At 62.6% G+C, this 19,681-nt stretch overlaps 3 protein-coding genes across 6 annotated transcripts; all 3 read left to right on the forward strand.

The window, feature by feature from the left end:
- The first annotated feature begins 1,390 nt into the window (after positions 1–1,390).
- LOC136100293 (uncharacterized) lies at positions 1,391–4,808 on the forward strand. Its single transcript, XM_071807213.1, has 4 exons — positions 1,391–1,565; positions 1,673–1,846; positions 2,073–3,087; positions 3,439–4,808. Exons 1-3 carry the CDS (start codon positions 1,407–1,409, stop codon positions 3,066–3,068), a joined length of 1,329 nt encoding a protein of 442 aa, XP_071663314.1. The 5' UTR covers positions 1,391–1,406; the 3' UTR covers positions 3,069–3,087; positions 3,439–4,808.
- Positions 4,809–5,293: 485 nt separating this feature from the next.
- Positions 5,294–13,646, forward strand: LOC136100309 (uncharacterized). 2 transcript variants are annotated; one of them, XM_065835262.2, is made up of 4 exons: positions 5,294–6,985; positions 9,469–9,642; positions 9,869–10,883; positions 11,235–11,411. In XM_065835262.2, exons 2-3 carry the CDS (start codon positions 9,505–9,507, stop codon positions 10,862–10,864), a joined length of 1,134 nt encoding a protein of 377 aa, XP_065691334.2. In that variant the 5' UTR covers positions 5,294–6,985; positions 9,469–9,504; the 3' UTR covers positions 10,865–10,883; positions 11,235–11,411. The 2 variants fall into 2 exon arrangements, with proteins under 2 accessions (XP_065691334.2, XP_065691333.2); XM_065835261.2 differs by lacking the exon at positions 5,294–6,985 and adding an exon at positions 8,730–9,361 and having other exon boundaries at positions 11,235–13,646.
- On the forward strand, positions 11,831–19,636 carry LOC136100009 (uncharacterized). Of its 3 annotated transcripts, XM_071807212.1 has the most exons (5): positions 11,831–11,956; positions 14,152–14,891; positions 17,420–17,593; positions 17,820–18,834; positions 19,186–19,636. In XM_071807212.1, exons 3-4 carry the CDS (start codon positions 17,456–17,458, stop codon positions 18,813–18,815), a joined length of 1,134 nt encoding a protein of 377 aa, XP_071663313.1. In that variant the 5' UTR covers positions 11,831–11,956; positions 14,152–14,891; positions 17,420–17,455; the 3' UTR covers positions 18,816–18,834; positions 19,186–19,636. The 3 variants fall into 3 exon arrangements, with proteins under 3 accessions (XP_071663313.1, XP_071663312.1, XP_065690798.2); XM_065834726.2 differs by lacking the exons at positions 11,831–11,956; positions 14,152–14,891 and adding an exon at positions 16,355–17,312; XM_071807211.1 differs by lacking the exons at positions 11,831–11,956; positions 14,152–14,891; positions 19,186–19,636 and adding an exon at positions 16,354–17,312 and having other exon boundaries at positions 17,820–19,082.
- The last annotated feature ends 45 nt before the right edge of the window (positions 19,637–19,681 follow it).

Raw genomic sequence — 19,681 nt, forward strand, 5'->3', positions numbered from 1 at the left:
GGAGACCTGGGGCTGCAGGAACGTCACGGGCGGGTGACGGGGGAGATGGAGCTCGGTCCTGCCCATGCAGAGACGTTCGCAGCTCTGGGAGAGGCAGAAAGCAAATCCTGCGTCCTCCCGTCACGCAGGTGAGGACAAACCTCCCTGGGATAACAGACTGAAGCACAGGAGGCTCCATGTGAACATGAGCAGAAACTTCTTTGCTGGGAGGTGCCAGAGCCTGGCCCAGGCTGCCCAGAGCGGGTGTGGAGTCTCCTTCTCTGAGACATTCAAACCCGCCTGGACCCACCTGTGTGATCTGCTCTGGTGACCCTGCGGGATCTGCTCTGGTAACCCCGTGTTAGCAAGGCTGGGATGGGGATCTCCAGAGGTCCCTTCAACCCCAGCCAGCCCGGGGTTCTGCAACTACTCAATATTAGTCCATAAATCAGGGTGAAATGCGCAGCCCCTTGCCCTGTCCCTCTGTGCCACGTGGGTGACATTCAGGTGCTGGAGAGGGACCGCTCTGCACCCCAGAGCTGAATTTGCCCCATTTTGGTTGTTATTCGGTGCACAGGTGAACCAGGAGCAGGGTCCCACAGGTGGGAGCTGGGTGAGGCTGGGCTGATGTGAGCAGCTGTAAAAGTGACCTGGTTGGAAGGGGAAAATACTGAAGAGAAGAAATTGCCTGTGGAAGTACGAGGAAGTATGAGGAAGTACGAGGAAGTATGAGGAAGTACGAGGAAGTATGAGGAAGTATGAAGTCCCGGGTGCTGCCGGCCTGGAACAGGCCTGGGGGATCCTGGAGAGGTGCAGCTGGGGCTGAGCAAACAGAGATCCTGAGACAGCACCGGTAAGAACAAAACCAAGGGACTTAAGGCCTAAAAAGGTGAAAGATGGTCTGGAAAAACAGGGAAACATCCTGAGAAAGTAAGAATTGGTAACTGCGACCAGAGAGCTCGCACCCGAGGGGACCGGCCACCCCGGCCCATGGCCGGTCCCAGGTCGACGGGCTCCTCCACACCAAGGCCAGGGCAGCGTAGGGAGCGCTGGCCACAAAAATCACCCTGACAGCTCCTGAGGGCGGACGGGAATTGCCCTGAGAAGTCCTGAGGGGAATTGGCCCCACCTGCCCCCATTCTTCCCCCTCTGGTCTTCCTGGGGCCACACAGAGACCCCAATAGGGTGTCCCAGGGCCTGGCCAGGATCCCTGGGGCAGGAGAGGGGCCGAGAGACCAGCGCAGGGTCCCTGGCTGCTGGGAACCCCCTGCCCCTGGGGTGGCCGCTCTGGCTCCCCATGGGGCTGCTCCCTGCAGGCCCTGGGCTGTGTCCGCCAAACCCTGACACAGGGGCTCTCTGGGGCGGCTGCACCATCCCCTGCGACAGCTCAGCCCTGGGGCACCGGGCAGCCCTTGTGTGTCACTGTGATGTCACCAGTGCATCACAAACGTGGCCCCTATTTAAGTGGGTTTCGGGGAGGCTCAGGTGTCACTTCGACTGCACGCGAGCCAGTGAGCAAGCGAGCAAGTGAGATGGGCAAGTGTGTGGAAAACACATCAGAGATGGAAGGAAAAGCAAAGGCGCAGGTAGGAGCGGGTGCTTCGGTGTCACCCCAACCTCTCCTCGCCCCGGGGATCTCGCCGGGTTTCTCGGCCTCCCCAGCTGACACTTTGCACATCCCCTTGTCCTGCAGAGACCCCAGAGGAGATTCTGGTGCTGTGTCAGGAACATGGGGGAATGGTTGCTGACCTTCATCATAATCCTGCCTCTCGCAGTCCTCTGCAACATCCTGCTGCCCTGCATCTTGCTGGGCATCCTGGGTGTGGACACCTACAAGGCCCGTCGGGCCAACACCACCAAGGCCAAGGTCGGTGTCTGTCCTGGGCCCCATTTTGGGAGGGAACAGTGAGCAGTGCCCATTGCCCACCCAGCCGGGCCCCTGCCCTGGAGCCACCGAGCCACCTCCGCTGGGCACCAGGCTTGGGGCTGGGCCACTCCTGTCCCTGTCACTCCAGCCACCCTTCCCAGGGTCCTTGGTTCCTGGCCGAGAGGGGACACCCCACACTGACCCGGGCTTTGCTTCCTGCGGACAGGGCACCTCTGTGAGGATGAAACCTCAGAGCAGCAGCGGGACGGACCCCATGGGGGAGCAGCCCCGTCCCAGAGCTGCCTGTGCCGACAGCAGCTCCAAGCTCAACAGGAACCGGCACAGCATCGGCAACACGGAGGAGCTCGCCAGATCCCTGATGCAGTCCCTGGGCATGACTGAAGTCTGCCTTAACCTGCTGGAGAAGCTGAAGATAAGATCTCAGGATGGCGAGTCTCATGTCCCACCTGCAGACAGGATGAGCAAATATCCCGTATGCCTGGAGTGCCGTCGATGTGTCACCAGCGGCTGTCCGCACTGCAGTGGGCCTGTGGAGCAACAGGGCCTGCCCCTGCTGGTTGTTGCTCTCCAGAAAATGAGCCTGGTGTCGTACATTGGTGGCCTGGAGCCGGAACTGGATGTGAAAATGAGACTGATCTTTGCACTCATCATCAGTGGAAAGCCGGTCTACACATGGGAGAAAATACAGATGCTCCCCGAAAGAGCCCCCGAGACGAGCTGCAAGGACTGTGACGGCTCTCTGCCCACGAGCCTTTGGGGCAGCGAGTGCTCAAAGGCCCCACAGCCCATCTTCAGCGCCCAGGGGACACCAGAGGGACAGACAGGACTGGGCGAGGAGGACAGAAGGGCTGCTCCAGACCTGCAGCCGCCTGGGCAGGGGGAGTTTCTCCCCAGCACAGTCTCCATGTATCCCCGGCCCCCATGGGCACAGGCCCCCTCGCCTGCGGCCCTGGACCGGCTGCGCGGGGCTGGGCTGGAGCCGCTGCCCCCGGTGGGGTTCAAGGTCCTGGGGCAGGGGCTCAGTCTGCAGTGTGTCCAGCACTCCTGGGCCACTGCGATGAGGAGCGTCAGGACCGCACTGTGCTGTCAGTGCATCGGGAGCTCGGAACCCCCCGGCACCGTGGAGCGGGATCAGATGGTGCATCTGGATCTGCAGCGCAGGGCTCACGCGCCCTTGTACACCACGGAGGAGGTGGCGTGAAGAGCTCTGGCAGGACAAGGTGGGACGGCGAGGAGCGTGGGCAGGGGCAGCGCAGCGTGGGAGGCCGGGGCCGGGCTGTCCCGTGCAGCTGTCGGAGCCGGGTTGGTGGGGAGGTGTTTCTGCAGGACGAGGTCCTGTGGAGTGTTGGGGTGGCGCTGGCAGACGGGGTGAACTCTGCTGGTGCTGGTTTGGGTGGGGGTGACACAAAGTGCTGACTCCCCACCAGCTGGGTCCCCTTGGCCCATGGAGGTGCTCCAGCAGGTGGCCGCTGGTTCCCGTGTGCGCTGAGCCAGCTGCCCCCACCCTGCTGGGGCCCAGGAGACGCCCCATGCTGCTGCTCACACCCCCGACTCGTTTGCTCCCTGTGCAGCCCCGGCCCAAGGACAGGAGGAGCCCCCAAGCGCCTGGAGCTCTGCTGGGATGGAGCGAAGATCCGCCTGCCGCCTCTGGAGGCCTCGGGCAGCAGAGCCCCGAAGAGCAGCTGTGAGCGGAGAGCTCAGCGCCGACACCACGCTTCTGTCAGCTTTAAACTCTGCAATCTTTGAAACAGCCTGGAAAGCTCTTCATTTCTGGACTAAACCGGGGGAACAAGCTCCAGGCTCCGCGGGGCTGGCGGGGGGCGCTGTGCACAGCGGGATCCTGGCACAGCCCCTGTGCCGCCTCACAGGGCTCTGCTGACCCAGCCAGGACCAGCAGCGCAGAGCACACAGCACCCAGCGAGCTCTCGGAGCCGTTTCTCAGCACCAATAACTCCGCCCTGACCCCCTTTACCGCAACTTCCCCTCGGCTCGGGCCCGCAGACGTTACTCGCCCCCAACGGTCGCTGGCAGGAGGCGGGAAAGCGCGGGGACCATCTGCCGAGTTGCCGAGAGGCGCAAGAACCTCAGACGCGCATGCCCAGTGCTGGCGTTGCCAAGCAACGCGGGGACGCCGCAGCCGCCGTGCGCATGCGCTGCAGCCGCCGCTCCGGGCGGGCCGGGGCTCCATGAGCCGGGCAGCGGGCGCGGATGCGGGATGGCGGGCACCGGGCCCGGCCCCCAGCGACCCCGGGCCCCAGGAGCACATCGCCGCCCGCCTTGATACCGAGCGCCGGTAAGAAACGGGGCTCGTGTTTTCCTCGCCCCGCCTGCCCCCCCCACCGGCTCCGCCTAAATCAAAGCCGGGCCCAGGCCGCTCCCTGCCCCACGCCGGCACCAGGTCCCGCTTCTTCTCCCCAGACTCTGTCTGGTCGCAGGTGATCTCCTCTTCCCCAGACTGTCACTGGAGTTCATGCCCCCACCCCCGAACTAGTCCCCGTTCCCTCACCCCAAACTGGCACGCACTGCCGAGCCCCCCCAGGACCGGCACAGGCTCGGAGACCGTCCCCAGGGCTCAGAGCAGCCCCCGCCCCACACCAGCCCTGGGGCAGGACCCGTATCACAAACTGGCGGGGGGCAGGGAGCCAGCGTGGCCTTTCCGGCCTTCCTGGCACCCAGGCCCTCCCCCCAAACTGGCCCTGGGCCAGGGACCACCCTGAATCCTGAGCCAGGCAGAGACCTCCCCACTCCCTGCTGAATGGCAGCGGGTCAGGGACCACCCCCGCAATCCCAGCTCAGCCCGAAGTCAAGGCCATCCCTGTGCTGTCCCCGGCCCAGCGCTGGGGCAGCAATACCTTCTTCCCCAAGATATTGCCCTGCCACGGACCCGCTGCCCCCCGCACAGACTCAGCACCAGGCCGGTGCTCTCCTGGGTCAGGCCGCTGTTGTTCTCAATGCTGGGACTCCCCAGCCATGGGGACACCTTTCCCCAAACCAGGACGGAGCTGGGGGCCTTGCCCCCTCTGTCTCTCCAGGTTGGGTGACATGGGACTGTGAAGTGGCAGCGCCTGCCACCCCCTTCTCAGCTGGGGCTGGCTCGGGCTCTTCCCCACCCTGCGGAAACCCAGGGCAACAACCACCATCTGCTCCCCAAACCGAGAGCGACCCTCCACAAGGTGCCTGTGAACCCCGGTACCAACCCACGGGACCAAAACGTCCCTGCATCACTAACGTCCCCTCCCACCCAAACAGGCTTGTGTTCTCCTTCCTGACCCCAGAGCTTCCCTTTAGCTTAGACTGATCCCAAGCAACGACCGTGGGACCGGTGCCAGCCCTCCAGCGGCTCTGGACACGCTGGTGTCTTCATGGCCGATCAAGTGTCCCCCCAGCCAACAAAGGGCTCTGTCCCCTGCCCTCCTCCCCAGGGACACAAAGAGGGGCTGAGCCCCCAGCTGTGCCCCAGGAGTAACCAGCCCTGGGCTGCACTCCCAGCTGCCCACAGAGAAGCCTGGACCCCGTTTTCCCTCGGAGAGGCCGTCCCAGCCCCTCCTGCCTCCTTCCTGCGGCTGTGGGGACGCCCTGGCTGCTGCCGGGGGAGTCACTGAGCGCTCTGCTCACTGCAGTGTTCAGATCTGGCTCTGATTCCACGTGCGCCTTTGCTTTGTTCAGCTGTAGACGTTGCTTGTGCTCCATGGCCTTGCAGGTTCTGTTTTGTCTGAATCAACCCTTCCCTTCTCAGCAAAGTGCAAAACAGGCCCCGCTTTGCAGTTGTCTGGGATGTCTCCCAATTAGCCTTGGGTTGTTATTTTTCCCGGTCAGTTCTGTTCTTCCCAGCAAAGTGCAAACTGGGCCTTATCTTGCAAGTGGTCAGTGGAGTTTGTAGTTGCTTTTGGGAAATGTGAGTAAAACTTTACAACGGAAAATTCTAGCAAATCCAGCCTACCAAGTAACATGAAGCAGAGAGTATATTAAAAATCATTCAACCGTATATGTCTAAGTAATTTATTATATTTAGTATGCATTGACTTAAGCTGAATGATTAGTATTAAACTTAAATGGGGCTCATCCACTGAGCTGTGAGCAGTAAAACCATGGCCACACAGCTCACTTGTTGAGCAGGGGGAGCTCCCAGTAGCTCATCCAGGCTGTTGTATTTAGAGAGTAAAGGGGTTGACCCATAGTCAAATTGCACACGGTAGGAAAAGCCTGCACGGGAGTCCCTGAGCCCACAAGTTACTGGGGTTCAGTGCCCGTTCTGCTTCCCGTGGGTCTCCCAGCAGGAGTTCTTGGCCTGGCTGCGGCTCAGGCCGTTCCCTCCTCTGGAGCCCGGACCAAACTGCTCTGCTGTGCATCCAAACCCAGCCCAAATCCCGAGCCCCATCCGCACACACAGGCGAAGCAAAATAAGCAGGTGCTCTCAGCACATTCCTCTTGGTGCTGCTGCCCTGCAGGGTTTGCCAGGAGAAGGACGAACCCCGAGGGCATGGAGGTCCTTGCAGTGCCCATCAAACCCCACCACAGCATGGAAACACAAGGGGTTTGGGTCTGCACAGGCACCTCAGCGTGGGGATAGGAATTCACGCGGCTTCTGGAAAAGAACCAGCTCATGGGTGACCTGCAGCAGGTGGAGTGGGGAACGGGCAGGGACAACCAGCAACCACAGAGTCACAGGATGGTTTGGGGTGAAGGGACTGTTAAGCTCCCCCTGTGCCACCCCTGCCATGCGCAGGGACATCTTCAGCAGCTCAGGTTGCTCAGAGCCCCCTACAGCCTGGGATGTCTCCAGAGATGCCCAATTTGTGGCAGGTTCACCCCCCCAACCACCACCCTGAAAGCAGCAGAAGCTTCTCCACCCATAGACAACTATGGTCATGTACCCACCCCTTGGTCAACAGACAGGGCCCTTGACCAATGAAACTCCTGAGCTGAGAGAAGTTTCTGGACAACTCCCATAAGTGACAACAGCTTAGGATGGCCCGAGGGTATAAATGGAGCTGCCAGAGCCGACCTTTGCTGTGAGTTGGTGACTTTGGAGTAGGGGGCTTGTAATGGAAGGTTGTGCTTAGAGTGGGATGGCGTCTGGAGAACATTCCTTGAGGATTCAGCCACCTCGCTGACCTGGTGAGTGATCTTCTGGGGATCCTTGAGATTCCTCACCTTTAGTAATTGAACTTCCAACCAATACCCAAATCCGTGTTGTTTAGTGTTGTCAGAGTGCTGAGTAATTTTAGATAAACCCCATTTCTGTTTGGTTCTCCACTAAGCAGCTCTGGTCATCATAAGGTCTGGAGCTTGTTGCAGCCTGGGTAGATTGTTTGCGTTATTTTGCAGAGAATGCAGGGGAGCATCGGGGGCTGGGGACACACAGAGCCCGGTGCCTCCAGGCCCAGGCGACTGTCACAGTGTCCCATGGTGCCCAGGGCTGCAGGTGGGTGGCCCAGAGGGACCTTCCCTTCCCGCAGGCCCTGGGACGAGGGGTCAAAGTTTTCACATGTAAATAGAAATTAGAACTAAACGGGACGGGCTGTATCCTGTCCGACTGTGATCTCATTCTGCTGTTGAAATTCTAGGCAAGGAAAATCAAATATACACTTGATCGGCCATGAAGACACCAGCGTGTCCAGAGCCGCTGGAGGGCTGGCACCGGTCCCACGGTCCTTGCTTGGGGTCAGTCTAAGCTAAAGGGAAGCTCTGGGGTCAGGAAGGAGAACACAAGCCTGTTTGGGTGGGAGGGGACGTTAGTGACGCAGGGACGGTTTGGTCCCGTGGGTTGGTACCGGGGTTCACAGGCACCTTGTGGAGGGTCACTCTCGGTTTGGGGAGCAGATGGTGGTTGTTGCCCTGGGTTTCCACAGGGTGGGGAAGAGCCCGAGCCAGCCCCAGCTGAGAAGGGGGTGGCAGGCGCTGCCACTTCACAGTCCCATGTCACCCAACCAGGAGGGACAGCGAGGGCTTGGGCAAGGCCCCCAGCTCCGTCCTGGTTTGGGGAAAGGTGTCCCCATGGCTGGGGAGTCCCAGCATTGAGAACAACAGCGGCCTGACCCAGGAGAGCACCGGCCTGGTGCTGAGTCTGTGCGGGGGGCAGCGGGTCCGTGGCAGGGCAATATCTTGGGGAAGAAGGTATTGCTGCCCCAGCGCTGGGCCGGGGACAGCACAGGGATGGCCTTGACTTCGGGCTGAGCTGGGATTGCGGGGGTGGTCCCTGACCCGCTGCCATTCAGCAGGGAGTGGGGAGGTCTCTGCCTGGCTCAGGATTCAGGGTGGTCCCTGGCCCAAGGCCAGTTTGGGGGGAGATCCTCGGTGCCAGGGAGGCCGGAAAGGCCACGCTGGCTCCCTGCCCCCCGCCAGTTTGTGGCAGGGGTCCTGCCCCAGGGCTGGTGTGGGGCGGGGGCTGCTCTGAGCCCTGGGGACGGTCTCCGAGCCTGTGCCGGTCCTGGGGGGGCTCGGCACTGGGTGCCAGTTTGGGGTGAGGGAACGGGGACTAGTTCGGGGGTGGGGGCATGAACTCCAGTGACAGTCTGGGGAAGAGGAGATCACCTGCGACCAGACAGAGTCTGGGGAGAAGGAGCGGGACCTGATGCCTGCGTGGGGCAGGGAGCGGCCTGGGCCCGGCTCTGATTTAGGCGGAGCCGCTGGGGGGGCAGGCGGGGCGGAGGAAAACACGAGCCCCGTTTCTCACCGGCACTTGGCATCAAGGCGGGCAGCGATGCGCTCCTGGGGCCCGGGGTCGCTGGGGGCCGGGCCCGGTGCCCGCCATCCCGCATCCGCGCCCGCTGCCCGGCTCATGGAGCCCCGGCCCCCCCGGAGCGGCGGCTGCGGCGTCCCCACGTTGTTTGGCAACGCCAGCACCGCGCATGTGCGGCTGAGCTCCCCGCGCGTTCGTAAATTTCGCACTGCGCATGCGCGGCGCTTTCCCGCCTTCTCCTAGCGACCGTTGGGGGCGGGTAACGTCTGCGGGCCCGAGCCGCGGGGCAGGGGAGATAAAGGGGGTCGGGGCGGAGTTATTGGTGTTGAAAAGCGGCCTCAGCGCCCTGCGAGAGCTCGCTGGGTGCTGTGTGCTCTGCGCTGCTGGTCCTGGCTGGGTCAGCAGAGCCCTGTGAGGCGGCACAGGGGCTGTGCCAGGATCCCGCTGTGCACAGCGCCCCCCGCCAGCCCCGCGGAGCCTGGAGCTTGTTCCCCCGGTTTAGTCCGGAAATGAAGAGCTCTCGAGGCCCCCAGGTCCATGCAGCCGTCCCAGTGGCTCGTTGTGCCCGGGGGTGGGGGCTCTCTGGGGCGGCTGCACCATCCCCTGCGACAGCTCAGCCCTGGGTCACCGGGCAGCCCTTGTGTGTCACTGTGATGTCACCGGTGCATCACAAACATGGCCCCTATTTAAGTGGGTTTCGGGGAGGCTCAGGTGTCACTTTGACTGCACGCGAGCCAGTGAGCAAGCGAGCAAGTGAGATGGGCAAGTGTGTGGAAAACACATCACAGATGGAAGGAAAAGCAAAGGCGCAGGTAGGAGCGGGTGCTTCGGTGTCACCCCAACCTCTCCTCACCCCGGGGATCTCGCCGGGTTTCTCGGCCTCCCCAGCTGACACTTTGCACATCCCCTTGTCCTGCAGAGACCCCAGAGGAGATTCTGGTGCTGTGTCAAGAACATGGGGGAATGGTTGCTGACCTTCATCGTAATCCTGCCTCTCGCGGTCCTCTGCAACATCCTGCTGCCCTGCATCTTGCTGGGCATCCTGGGTGTGGACACCTACAAGGCCCGTCGGGCCAACACCACCAAGGCCAAGGTCGGTGTCTGTCCTGGGCCCCGTTTTGGGAGGGAACAGTGAGCAGTGCCCATTGCCCACCCCGCCTGGCGCCTGCCCTGGAGCCACCGAGCCACCTCCGCTGGGCACCAGGCTTGGGGCTGGGCCACTCCTGTCCCTGTCACTCCAGCCACCCTTCCCAGGGTCCTTGGTTCCTGGCCGAGAACGGACACCTCACACTGACCCGGGCTTTGCTTCCTGCGGACAGGGCACCTCTATGAGGATGAAACCTCAGAGCAGCAGCGGGACGGACCCCATGGGGGAGCAGCCCCGTCCCAGAGCTGCCTGTGCCGACAGCAGCTCCAAGCTCAACAGGAACCGGCACGGCATCGGCAACACGGAGGAGCTCGCCAGATCCCTGATGCAGTCCCTGGACATGACTGAAGTCTGCCTTAACCTGCTGGAGAAGCTGAAGATAAGATCTCAGGATGGCGAGTCTCATGTCCCACCTGCAGACAGGATGAGCAAATATCCCGTATGCCTGGAGTGCCGTCGATGTGTCACCAGCGGCTGTCCGCACTGCAGTGGGCCTGTGGAGCAACAGGGCCTGCCCCTGCTGGTTGTTGTTCTCCAGAAAATGAGCCTGGTGTCGTACATTGGTGGCCTGGAGCCGGAACTGGATGTGAAAATGAGACTGATCTTTGCACTCATCATCAGTGGAAAGCCGGTCTACACATGGGAGAAAATACAGATGCTCCCCGAAAGAGCCCCCGAGACGAGCTGCAAGGACTGTGACGGCTCTCTGCCCACGAGCCTTTGGGGCAGCGAGTGCTCAAAGGCCCCACAGCCCATCTTCAGCGCCCAGGGGACACCAGAGGGACAGACAGGACTGGGCGAGGAGGACAGAAGGGCTGCTCCAGACCTGCAGCCGCCTGGGCAGGGGGAGTTTCTCCCCAGCACAGTCTCCATGTATCCCCGGCCCCCATGGGCACAGGCCCCCTCGCCTGCGGCCCTGGACCGGCTGCGCGGGGCTGGGCTGGAGCCGCTGCCCCCGGTGGGGTTCAAGGTCCTGGGGCAGGGGCTCAGTCTGCAGTGTGTCCAGCACTCCTGGGCCACTGCGATGAGGAGCGTCAGGACCGCACTGTGCTGTCAGTGCATCGGGAGCTCGGAACCCCCCGGCACCGTGGAGCGGGACCAGATTGTGCATCTGGATCTGCAGCGCAGGGCTCACGCGCCCTTGTACACCACGGAGGAGGTGGCGTGAAGAGCTCTGGCAGGACAAGGTGGGACGGCGAGGAGCGTGGGCAGGGGCAGCGCAGCGTGGGAGGCTGGGGCCGGGCTGTCCCGTGCAGCTGTTGGAGCCGGGTTGGTGGGGAGGTGTTTCTGCAGGACGAGGTCCTGTGGAGTGTTGGGGTGGCGCTGGCAGACGGGGTGAACTCTGCTGGTGCTGGTTTGGGTGGGGGTGACACAAAGTGCTGACTCCCCACCAGCTGGGTCCCCTTGGCCCATGGAGGTGCTCCAGCAGGTGGCCGCTGGTTCCCGTGTGCGCTGAGCCAGCTGCCCCCACCCTGCTGGGGCCCAGGAGACGCCCCATGCTGCTGCTCACACCCCCGACTCGTTTGCTCCCTGTGCAGCCCCGGCCCAAGGACAGGAGGAGCCCCCAAGCGCCTGGAGCTCTGCTGGGATGGAGCGAAGATCCGCCTGCCGCCTCTGGAGGCCTCGGGCAGCAGAGCCCCGAAGAGCAGCTGTGAGCGGAGAGCTCAGCGCCGACACCACGCTTCTGTCACCATTAAACTCTGCAATCCTTGAAACAGCCTTGAGAGCTCTTCATTTCTGGACTAAACCGGGGGAACAAGCTCCAGGCTCCGCGGGGCTGGCGGGGGGCGCTGTGCACAGCGGGATCCTGGCACAGCCCCTGTGCCGCCTCACAGGGCTCTGCTGACCCAGCCAGGACCAGCAGCGCAGAGCACACAGCACCCAGCGAGCTCTCGGAGCCGTTTCTCAGCACCAATAACTCCGCCCTGACCCCCTTTATCTCCCCTGCCCCTCGGCTCGGGCCCGCAGACGTTACTCGCCCCCAACGGTCGCTGGCAGGAGGCGGGAAAGCGCGGGGACCATCTGCCGAGTTGCCGAGCGGCGCAAGAACCTCAGACGCGCATGCCCAGTGCTGGCGTTGCCAAGCAACGCGGGGACGCCGCAGCCGCCGTGCGCATGCGCTGCAGCCGCCGCTCCGGGCGGGCCGGGGCTCCATGAGCCGGGCAGCGGGCGCGGATGCGGGATGGCGGGCACCGGGCCCGGCCCCCAGCGACCCCGGGCCCCAGGAGCGCATCGCCGCCCGCCTTGATACCGAGCGCCGGTAAGAAACGGGGCTCGTGTTTTCCTCGCCCCGCCTGCCCCCCCCACCGGCTCCGCCTAAATCAAAGCCGGGCCCAGGCCGCTCCCTGCCCCACGCCGGCACCAGGTCCCGCTTCTTCTCCCCAGACTCTGTCTGGTCGCAGGTGATCTCCTCTTCCCCAGACTGTCACTGGAGTTCATGCCCCCACCCCCGAACTAGTCCCCGTTCCCTCACCCCAAACTGGCACGCACTGCCGAGCCCCCCCAGGAGCGGCACAGGCTCGGAGACCGTCCCCAGGGCTCAGAGCAGCCCCCGCCCCACACCAGCCCTGGGGCAGGACCCCTGCCACAAACTGGCGGGGGGCAGGGAGCCAGCGTGGCCTTTCCGGCCTTCCTGGCACCCAGGCCCTCCCCCCAAACTGGCCCTGGGCCAGGGACCACCCTGAATCCTGAGCCAGGCAGAGACCTCCCCACTCCCTGCTGAATGGCAGCGGGTCAGGGACCACCCCCGCAATCCCAGCTCAGCCCGAAGTCAAGGCCATCCCTGTGCTGTCCCCGGCCCAGCGCTGGGGCAGCAATACCTTCTTCCCCAAGATATTGCCCTGCCACGGACCCACTGCCCCCGCACAGACTCAGCACCAGGCCGGTGCTCTCCTGGGTCAGGCCGCTGTTGTTCTCAATGCTGGGACTCCCCAGCCATGGGGACACCTTTCCCCAAACCAGGACGGAGCTGGGGGCCTTGCCCCCTCTGTCTCTCCAGGCTGGGTGACATGGGACTGTGAAGTGGCAGCGCCTGCCACCCCCTTCTCAGCTGGGGCTGGCTCGGGCTCTTCCCCACCCTGCGGAAACCCAGGGCAACAACCACCATCTGCTCCCCAAACCGAGAGCGACCCTCCACAAGGTGCCTGTGAACCCCGGTACCAACCCACGGGACCAAAACGTCCCTGCGTCACTAACGTCCCCTCCCACCCAAACAGGCTTGTGTTCTCCTTCCTGACCCCAGAGCTTCCCTTTAGCTTAGACTGACCCCAAGCAAGGACCGTGGGACCGGTGCCAGCCCTCCAGCGGCTCTGGACACGCTGGTGTCTTCATGGCCGATCAAGTGTCCCCCCAGCCAACAAAGGGCTCTGTCCCCTGCCCTCCTCCCCAGGGACGCAAAGAGGGGCTGAGCCCCCAGCTGTGCCCCAGGAGTAACCAGCCCTGGGCTGCACTCCCAGCTGCCCACAGAGAAGCCTGGACCCCGTTTTCCCTTGGAGAGGCCGTCCCAGCCTCTCCTGCCTCCTTCCTGCGGCTGTGGGGACGCCCTGGCTGCTGCCGGGGGACTCACTGAGCGCTCTGCTCACTGCAGTGTTCAGATCTGGCTCTGATTCCACGTGCGCCTTTGCTTTGTTCAGCTGTAGACATGCTTGTGCTCCATGGCCTTGCAGGTTCTGTTTTGTCTGAATCAACCCTTCCCTTCTCAGCAAAGTGCAAAATAGGCCCCGCTTTGCAGTTGTCTGGGATGTCTCCCAATTAGCCTTGGGTGGTTGTTTTTCCTGGTCAGTTCTGTTCTTCCCAGTAAAGTGCAAACTGGACCTTATCTTGCAAGTGGTCAGTGGAGTTTGTAGTTGCTTTTGGGAAATAAGAGCAGAACTTTACAACGGAAAATGTTAGCAAATCCAGCTTACCAACTAACACGAAGCAGAGAGTATATTAAAAATCATGCAACCGTATGTCTCTTAAGTAATTTATTATATTTAGTGTGCATCGACTTAAGCTGAACGATTAGTATTAAACTTAAATGGGGCTCATCCACTGAGCTGTGAGCAGTAAAACCATGGCCACACAGCTCACTTGTTGAGCAGGGAGAGCTCCCAGTAGCTCATCCAGGCTGTTGTATTTAGAGAGTAAAGGGGTTGACCCGTAGTCAAATTGCACACGGTAGGAAAAGCCTGCACGGGAGTCCCTGAGCCCACAAGTTATTGGGGCTCAGTTCCCGTTCTGCTTCCCGTGGGTCTCCCGGCAGGAGTTCTTGGCCTGGCTGCGGCTCAGGCCGTTCCCTCCTCTGGAGCCCGGACCAAACTGCTCTGCTTTGGCTGGGGGGGCCTGAACCCAGCGAGGGGGACAGAGAGCGAATTGAGCTGTGCTGAACGTGCAGTCCGGCTGGGATCCCAGATCCGAGGGCATCTCCGAGCATTAGGGTGCAAAATGTTCTGTGTTTCCCCCTTTTCTGCCCAGGGCGGCCCTTGGAGAAGATGCAGAGCCCGAGGCGGTTGAGGAGGAAGAGCAGAGAAGGAGCCATAAGGAGACAGAGGAGAGCGGGCCGGTGCGCCAGGCGGACGGGAAGGTCCTCTCATGTCCCTGATCTCTACACGTTTGGCTTTACCCTCCTTTTAGCTCCGTGCGGTGCTCAGTGTCACACAGCAGCGCTTATGGAAGAAGAAGCAGGGACAGAACCAGCTCATGGGTGACCTGCAGCAGGTGGAGTGGGGACCGGGCAGGGACAACCAGCAACCACAGAGTCACAGGATGGTTTGGGGTGAAGGGACTGTTAAGCTCCCCCTGTGCCACCCCTGCCATGCGCAGGGACATCTTCAGCAGCTCAGGTTGCTCAGAGCCCCCTACAGCCTGGGATGTCTCCAGAGATGCCCAATTTGTGGCAGGTTCACCCCCCCAACCACCACCCTGAAAGCAGCAGAAGCTTCTCCACCCATAGACAACTATGGTCATGTACCCACCCCTTGGTCAACAGACAGGGCCCTTGACCAATGAAACTCCTGAGCTGAGAGAAGTTTCTGGACAACTGCCATAAGTGACAACAGCTTAGGATGGCCCGAGGGTATAAATGGAGCTGCCAGAGCCAACCTTTGCTGTGAGTTGGTGACTTTGGAGTAGGGGGCTTGTAATGGAAGGTTGTGCTTAGAGTGGGATGGCGTCTGGAGAACATTCCTTGAGGATTCAGCCACCTCGCTGACCTGGTGAGTGATCTTCTGGGGATCCTTGAGATTCCTCACCTTTAGTAATTGAACTCCCAACCAATACCCAAATCCGTGTTGTTTAGTGTTGTCAGAGTGCTGAGTAATTTTAGATAAACCCCATTTCTATTTGGTTCTCCTCTAAGCAGCTCTGGTCATCATAAGGTCTGGAGCTTGTTGCAGCCTGGGTAGATTGTTTGCGTTATTTTGCAGAGAATGCAGGGGAGCATCGGGGGCTGGGGACACACAGAGCCCGGTGCCTCCAGGCCCAGGCGACTGTCACAGTGTCCCATGGTGCCCTGGGCTGCAGGTGGGTGGCCCAGAGGGACCTTCCCTTCCCTTCCCTTCCCTTCCCTTCCCTTCCCTTCCCTTCCCTTCCCTTCCCTTCCCTTCCCTTCCCTTCCCGCAGGCCCTGGGACGAGGGGTCAAAGTTTTCACATGTAAATAGAAATTAGAACTAAACGGGACGGGCTGTATCCTGTCCGACTGTGATCTCATTCTGCTGTTGAACTTCTAGGCAAAGAAAATTAAATATACACTTGCTCGGCCATGAAGACACCAGCATGTCCAGAGCCACTGGAGGGCTGGCACCGGTCCCACGGTCCTTGCTTGGGATCAGTCTAAGCTAAAGGGAAGCTCTGGGGTCAGGAAGGAGAACACAAGCCTGTTTGGGTGGGAGGGGACGTTAGTGACGCAGGGACGGTTTGGTCCCGTGGGTTGGTACCGGGGTTCACAGGCACCTTGTGGAGGGTCGCTCTCGGTTTGGGGAGCAGATGGTGGTTGTTGCCCTGGGTTTCCACAGGGTGGGGAAGAGCCCGAGCCAGCCCCAGCTGAGAAGGGGGTGGCAGGCGCTGCCACTTCACAGTCCCATGTCACCCAGCCTGGAGGGACAGCGAGGGCTTGGGCAAGGCCCCCAGCTCCGTCCTGGTTTGGGGAAAGGTGTCCCCATGGCTGGGGAGTCCCAGCATTGAGAACAACAGCGGCCTGACCCAGGAGAGCACCGGCCTGGTGCTGAGTCTGTGCGGGGGGCAGCGGGTCCGTGGCAGGGCAATATCTTGGGGAAGAAGGTATTGCTGCCCCAGCGCTGGGCCGGGGACAGCACAGGGATGGCCTTGACTTCGGGCTGAGCTGGGATTGCGGGGGTGGTCCCTGACCCGCTGCCATTCAGCAGGGAGTGGGGAGGTCTCTGCCTGGCTCAGGATTCAGGGTGGTCCCTGGCCCAGGGCCAGTTTGGGGGGAGGGCCTGGGTGCCAGGAAGGCCGGAAAGGCCACGCTGGCTCCCTGCCCCCCGCCAGTTTGTGATACGGGTCCTGCCCCAGGGCTGGTGTGGGGCGGGGGCTGCTCTGAGCCCTGGGGACGGTCTCCGAGCCTGTGCCGGTCCTGGGGGGGCTCGGCACTGGGTGCCAGTTTGGGGTGAGGGAACGGGGACTAGTTCGGGGGTGGGGACATGAACTCCAGTGACAGTCTGGGGAAGAGGAGATCACCTGCGACCAGACAGAGTCTGGGGAGAAGGAGCGGGACCTGATGCCTGCGTGGGGCAGGGAGCGGCCTGGGCCCGGCTCTGATTTAGGCGGAGCCGCTGGGGGGGCAGGCGGGGCGGAGGAAAACACGAGCCCCGTTTCTCACCTGCACTTGGCATCAAGGCGGGCAGCGATGCGCTCCTGGGGCCCGGGGTCGCTGGGGGCCGGGCCCGGTGCCCGCCATCCCGCATCTGCGCCCGCTGCCCGGCTCATGCAGCCCCGGCCCGCCCGGAGCGGCGGCTGCGGCGTCCCCACGTTGTTTGGCAACGCCAGCTTCCCGCGCCCCTCGTAAATTTCGCACTGCGCATGCGCGGCGCTTTCCCGCCTTCTCCCAGCGACCGTTGGGGGCGGGTAACGTCTGCGGGCCCGAGCCGAGGGGCAGGGGAGATAAAGGGGGTTAGGGCGGAGTTATTGGTGTTGAAAAGCGGCCTCAGCGCCCTGCGAGAGCTCGCTGGGTGCTGTGTGCTCTGCGCTGCTGGTCCTGGCTGGGTCAGCAGAGCCCTGTGAGGCGGCACAGGGGCTGTGCCAGGATCCCGCTGTGCACAGCGCCCCCCGCCAGCCCCGCGGAGCCTGGAGCTTGTTCCCCCGGTTTAGTCCAGAAATGAAGAGCTCTCGAGGCCCCCAGGTCCATGCAGCCGTCCCAGTGGCTCGTTGTGCCCGGGGGTGGGGGCTCTCTGGGGCGGCTGCACCATCCCCTGTGCCAGCTCAGCCCTGGGTCACCGGGCAGCCCTTGTGTGTCACTGTGATGTCACCGGTGCATCACAAACGTGGCCCCTATTTAAGTGGGTTTCGGGGAGGCTCAGGTGTCACTTCGACTGCACGCGAGCCAGTGAGCAAGCGAGCAAGCAAGATGGGCAAGTGTGTGGAAAACACATCAGAGATGGAAGGAAAAGCAAAGGCGCAGGTAGGAGCGGGTGCTTCGGTGTCACCCCAACCTCTCCTCGCCCCGGGGATCTCGCCGGGTTTCTCGGCCTCCCCAGCTGACACTTTGCACATCCCCTTGTCCTGCAGAGACCCCAGAGGAGATTCTGGTGCTGTGTCAGGAACATGGGGGAATGGTTGCTGACCTTCATCGTAATCCTGCCTCTCGCGGTCCTCTGCAACATCCTGCTGCCCTGCATCTTGCTGGGCATCCTGGGTGTGGACACCTACAAGGCCCATCAGGCCAACACCACCAAGGCCAAGGTCGGTGTCTGTCCTGGGCCCCGTTTTGGGAGGGAACAGTGAGCAGTGCCCATTGCCCACCCAGCCGGGCCCCTGCCCTGGAGCCACCGAGCCACCTCCGCTGGGCACCAGGCTTGGGGCTGGGCCACTCCTGTCCCTGTCACTCCAGCCACCCTTCCCAGGGTCCTTGGTTCCTGGCCGAGAGGGGACACCCCACACTGACCCGGGCTTTGCTTCCTGCGGACAGGGCACCTCTGTGAGGATGAAACCTCAGAGCAGCAGCAGGACGGACCCCATGGGGGAGCAGCCCCGTCCCAGAGCTGCCTGTGCCGACAGCAGCTCCAAGCTCAACAGGAACCGGCACAGCATCGGCAACACGGAGGAGCTCGCCAGATCCCTGATGCAGTCCCTGGGCATGACTGAAGTCTGCCTTAACCTGCTGGAGAAGCTGAAGATAAGATCTCAGGATGGCGAGTCTCATGTCCCACCTGCAGACAGGATGAGCAAATATCCCGTATGCCTGGAGTGCCGTCGATGTGTCACCAGCGGCTGTCCGCACTGCAGTGGGCCTGTGGAGCAACAGGGCCTGCCCCTGCTGGTTGTTGCTCTCCAGAAAATGAGCCTGGTGTCGTACATTGGTGGCCTGGAGCCGGAACTGGATGTGAAAATGAGACTGATCTTTGCACTCATCATCAGTGGAAAGCCGGTCTACACATGGGAGAAAATACAGATGCTCCCCGAAAGAGCCCCCGAGACGAGCTGCAAGGACTGTGACGGCTCTCTGCCCACGAGCCTTTGGGGCAGCGAGTGCTCAAAGGCCCCACAGCCCATCTTCAGCGCCCAGGGGACACCAGAGGGACAGACAGGACTGGGCGAGGAGGACAGAAGGGCTGCTCCAGACCTGCAGCCGCCTGGGCAGGGGGAGTTTCTCCCCAGCACAGTCTCCATGTATCCCCGGCCCCCATGGGCACAGGCCCCCTCCCCTGCGGCCCTGGACCGGCTGCGCGGGGCTGGGCTGGAGCCGCTGCCCCCGGTGGGGTTCAAGGTCCTGGGGCAGGGGCTCAGTCTGCAGTGTGTCCAGCACTCCTGGGCCACTGCGATGAGGAGCGTCAGGACCGCACTGTGCTGTCAGTGCATCGGGAGCTCGGAACCCCCCGGCACCGTGGAGCGGGATCAGATGGTGCATCTGGATCTGCAGCGCAGGGCTCACGCGCCCTTGTACACCACGGAGGAGGTGGCGTGAAGAGCTCTGGCAGGACAAGGTGGGACGGCGAGGAGCGTGGGCAGGGGCAGCGCAGCGTGGGAGGCCGGGGCCGGGCTGTCCCGTGCAGCTGTTGGAGCCGGGTTGGTGGGGAGGTGTTTCTGCAGGACGAGGTCCTGTGGAGTGTTGGGGTGGCGCTGGCAGACGGGGTGAACTCTGCTGGTGCTGGTTTGGGTGGGGGTGACACAAAGTGCTGACTCCCCACCAGCTGGGTCCCCTTGGCCCATGGAGGTGCTCCAGCAGGTGGCCGCTGGTTCCCGTGTGCGTTGAGCCAGCTGCCCCCACCCTGCTGGGGCCCAGGAGACACCCCATGCTGCTGCTCACACCCCCGACTCGTTTGCTCCCTGTGCAGCCCCGGCCCAAGGACAGGAGGAGCCCCCAAGCGCCTGGAGCTCTGCTGGGATGGAGCGAAGATCCGCCTGCCGCCTCTGGAGGCCTCGGGCAGCAGAGCCCCGAAGAGCAGCTGTGAGCGGAGAGCTCAGCGCCGACACCACGCTTCTGTCACCATTAAACTCTGCAATCTTTGAAACAGCCTGGAAAGCTCTTCATTTCTGGACTAAACCAGGGGAACAAGCTCCAGGCTCCGCGGGGCTGGCGGGGGGCGCTGTGCACAGCGGGATCCTGGCACAGCCCCTGTGCCGCCTCACAGGGCTCTGCTGACCCAGCCAGGACCAGCAGCGCAGAGCACACAGCACCCAGCGAGCTCTCGGAGCCGTTTCTCAGCACCAATAACTCCGCCCTGACCCCCTTTACCGCAACTTCCCCTCGGCTCGGGCCCGCAGACGTTACTCGCCCCCAACGGTCGCTGGCAGGAGGCGGGAAAGCACGGGGACCATCTGCCAAGATGC

The sequence above is a fragment of the Patagioenas fasciata genome, chromosome 3, assembly GCF_037038585.1.
Source record: "Patagioenas fasciata isolate bPatFas1 chromosome 3, bPatFas1.hap1, whole genome shotgun sequence".
Classification (NCBI taxonomy): Eukaryota; Metazoa; Chordata; class Aves; order Columbiformes; family Columbidae; genus Patagioenas; species Patagioenas fasciata.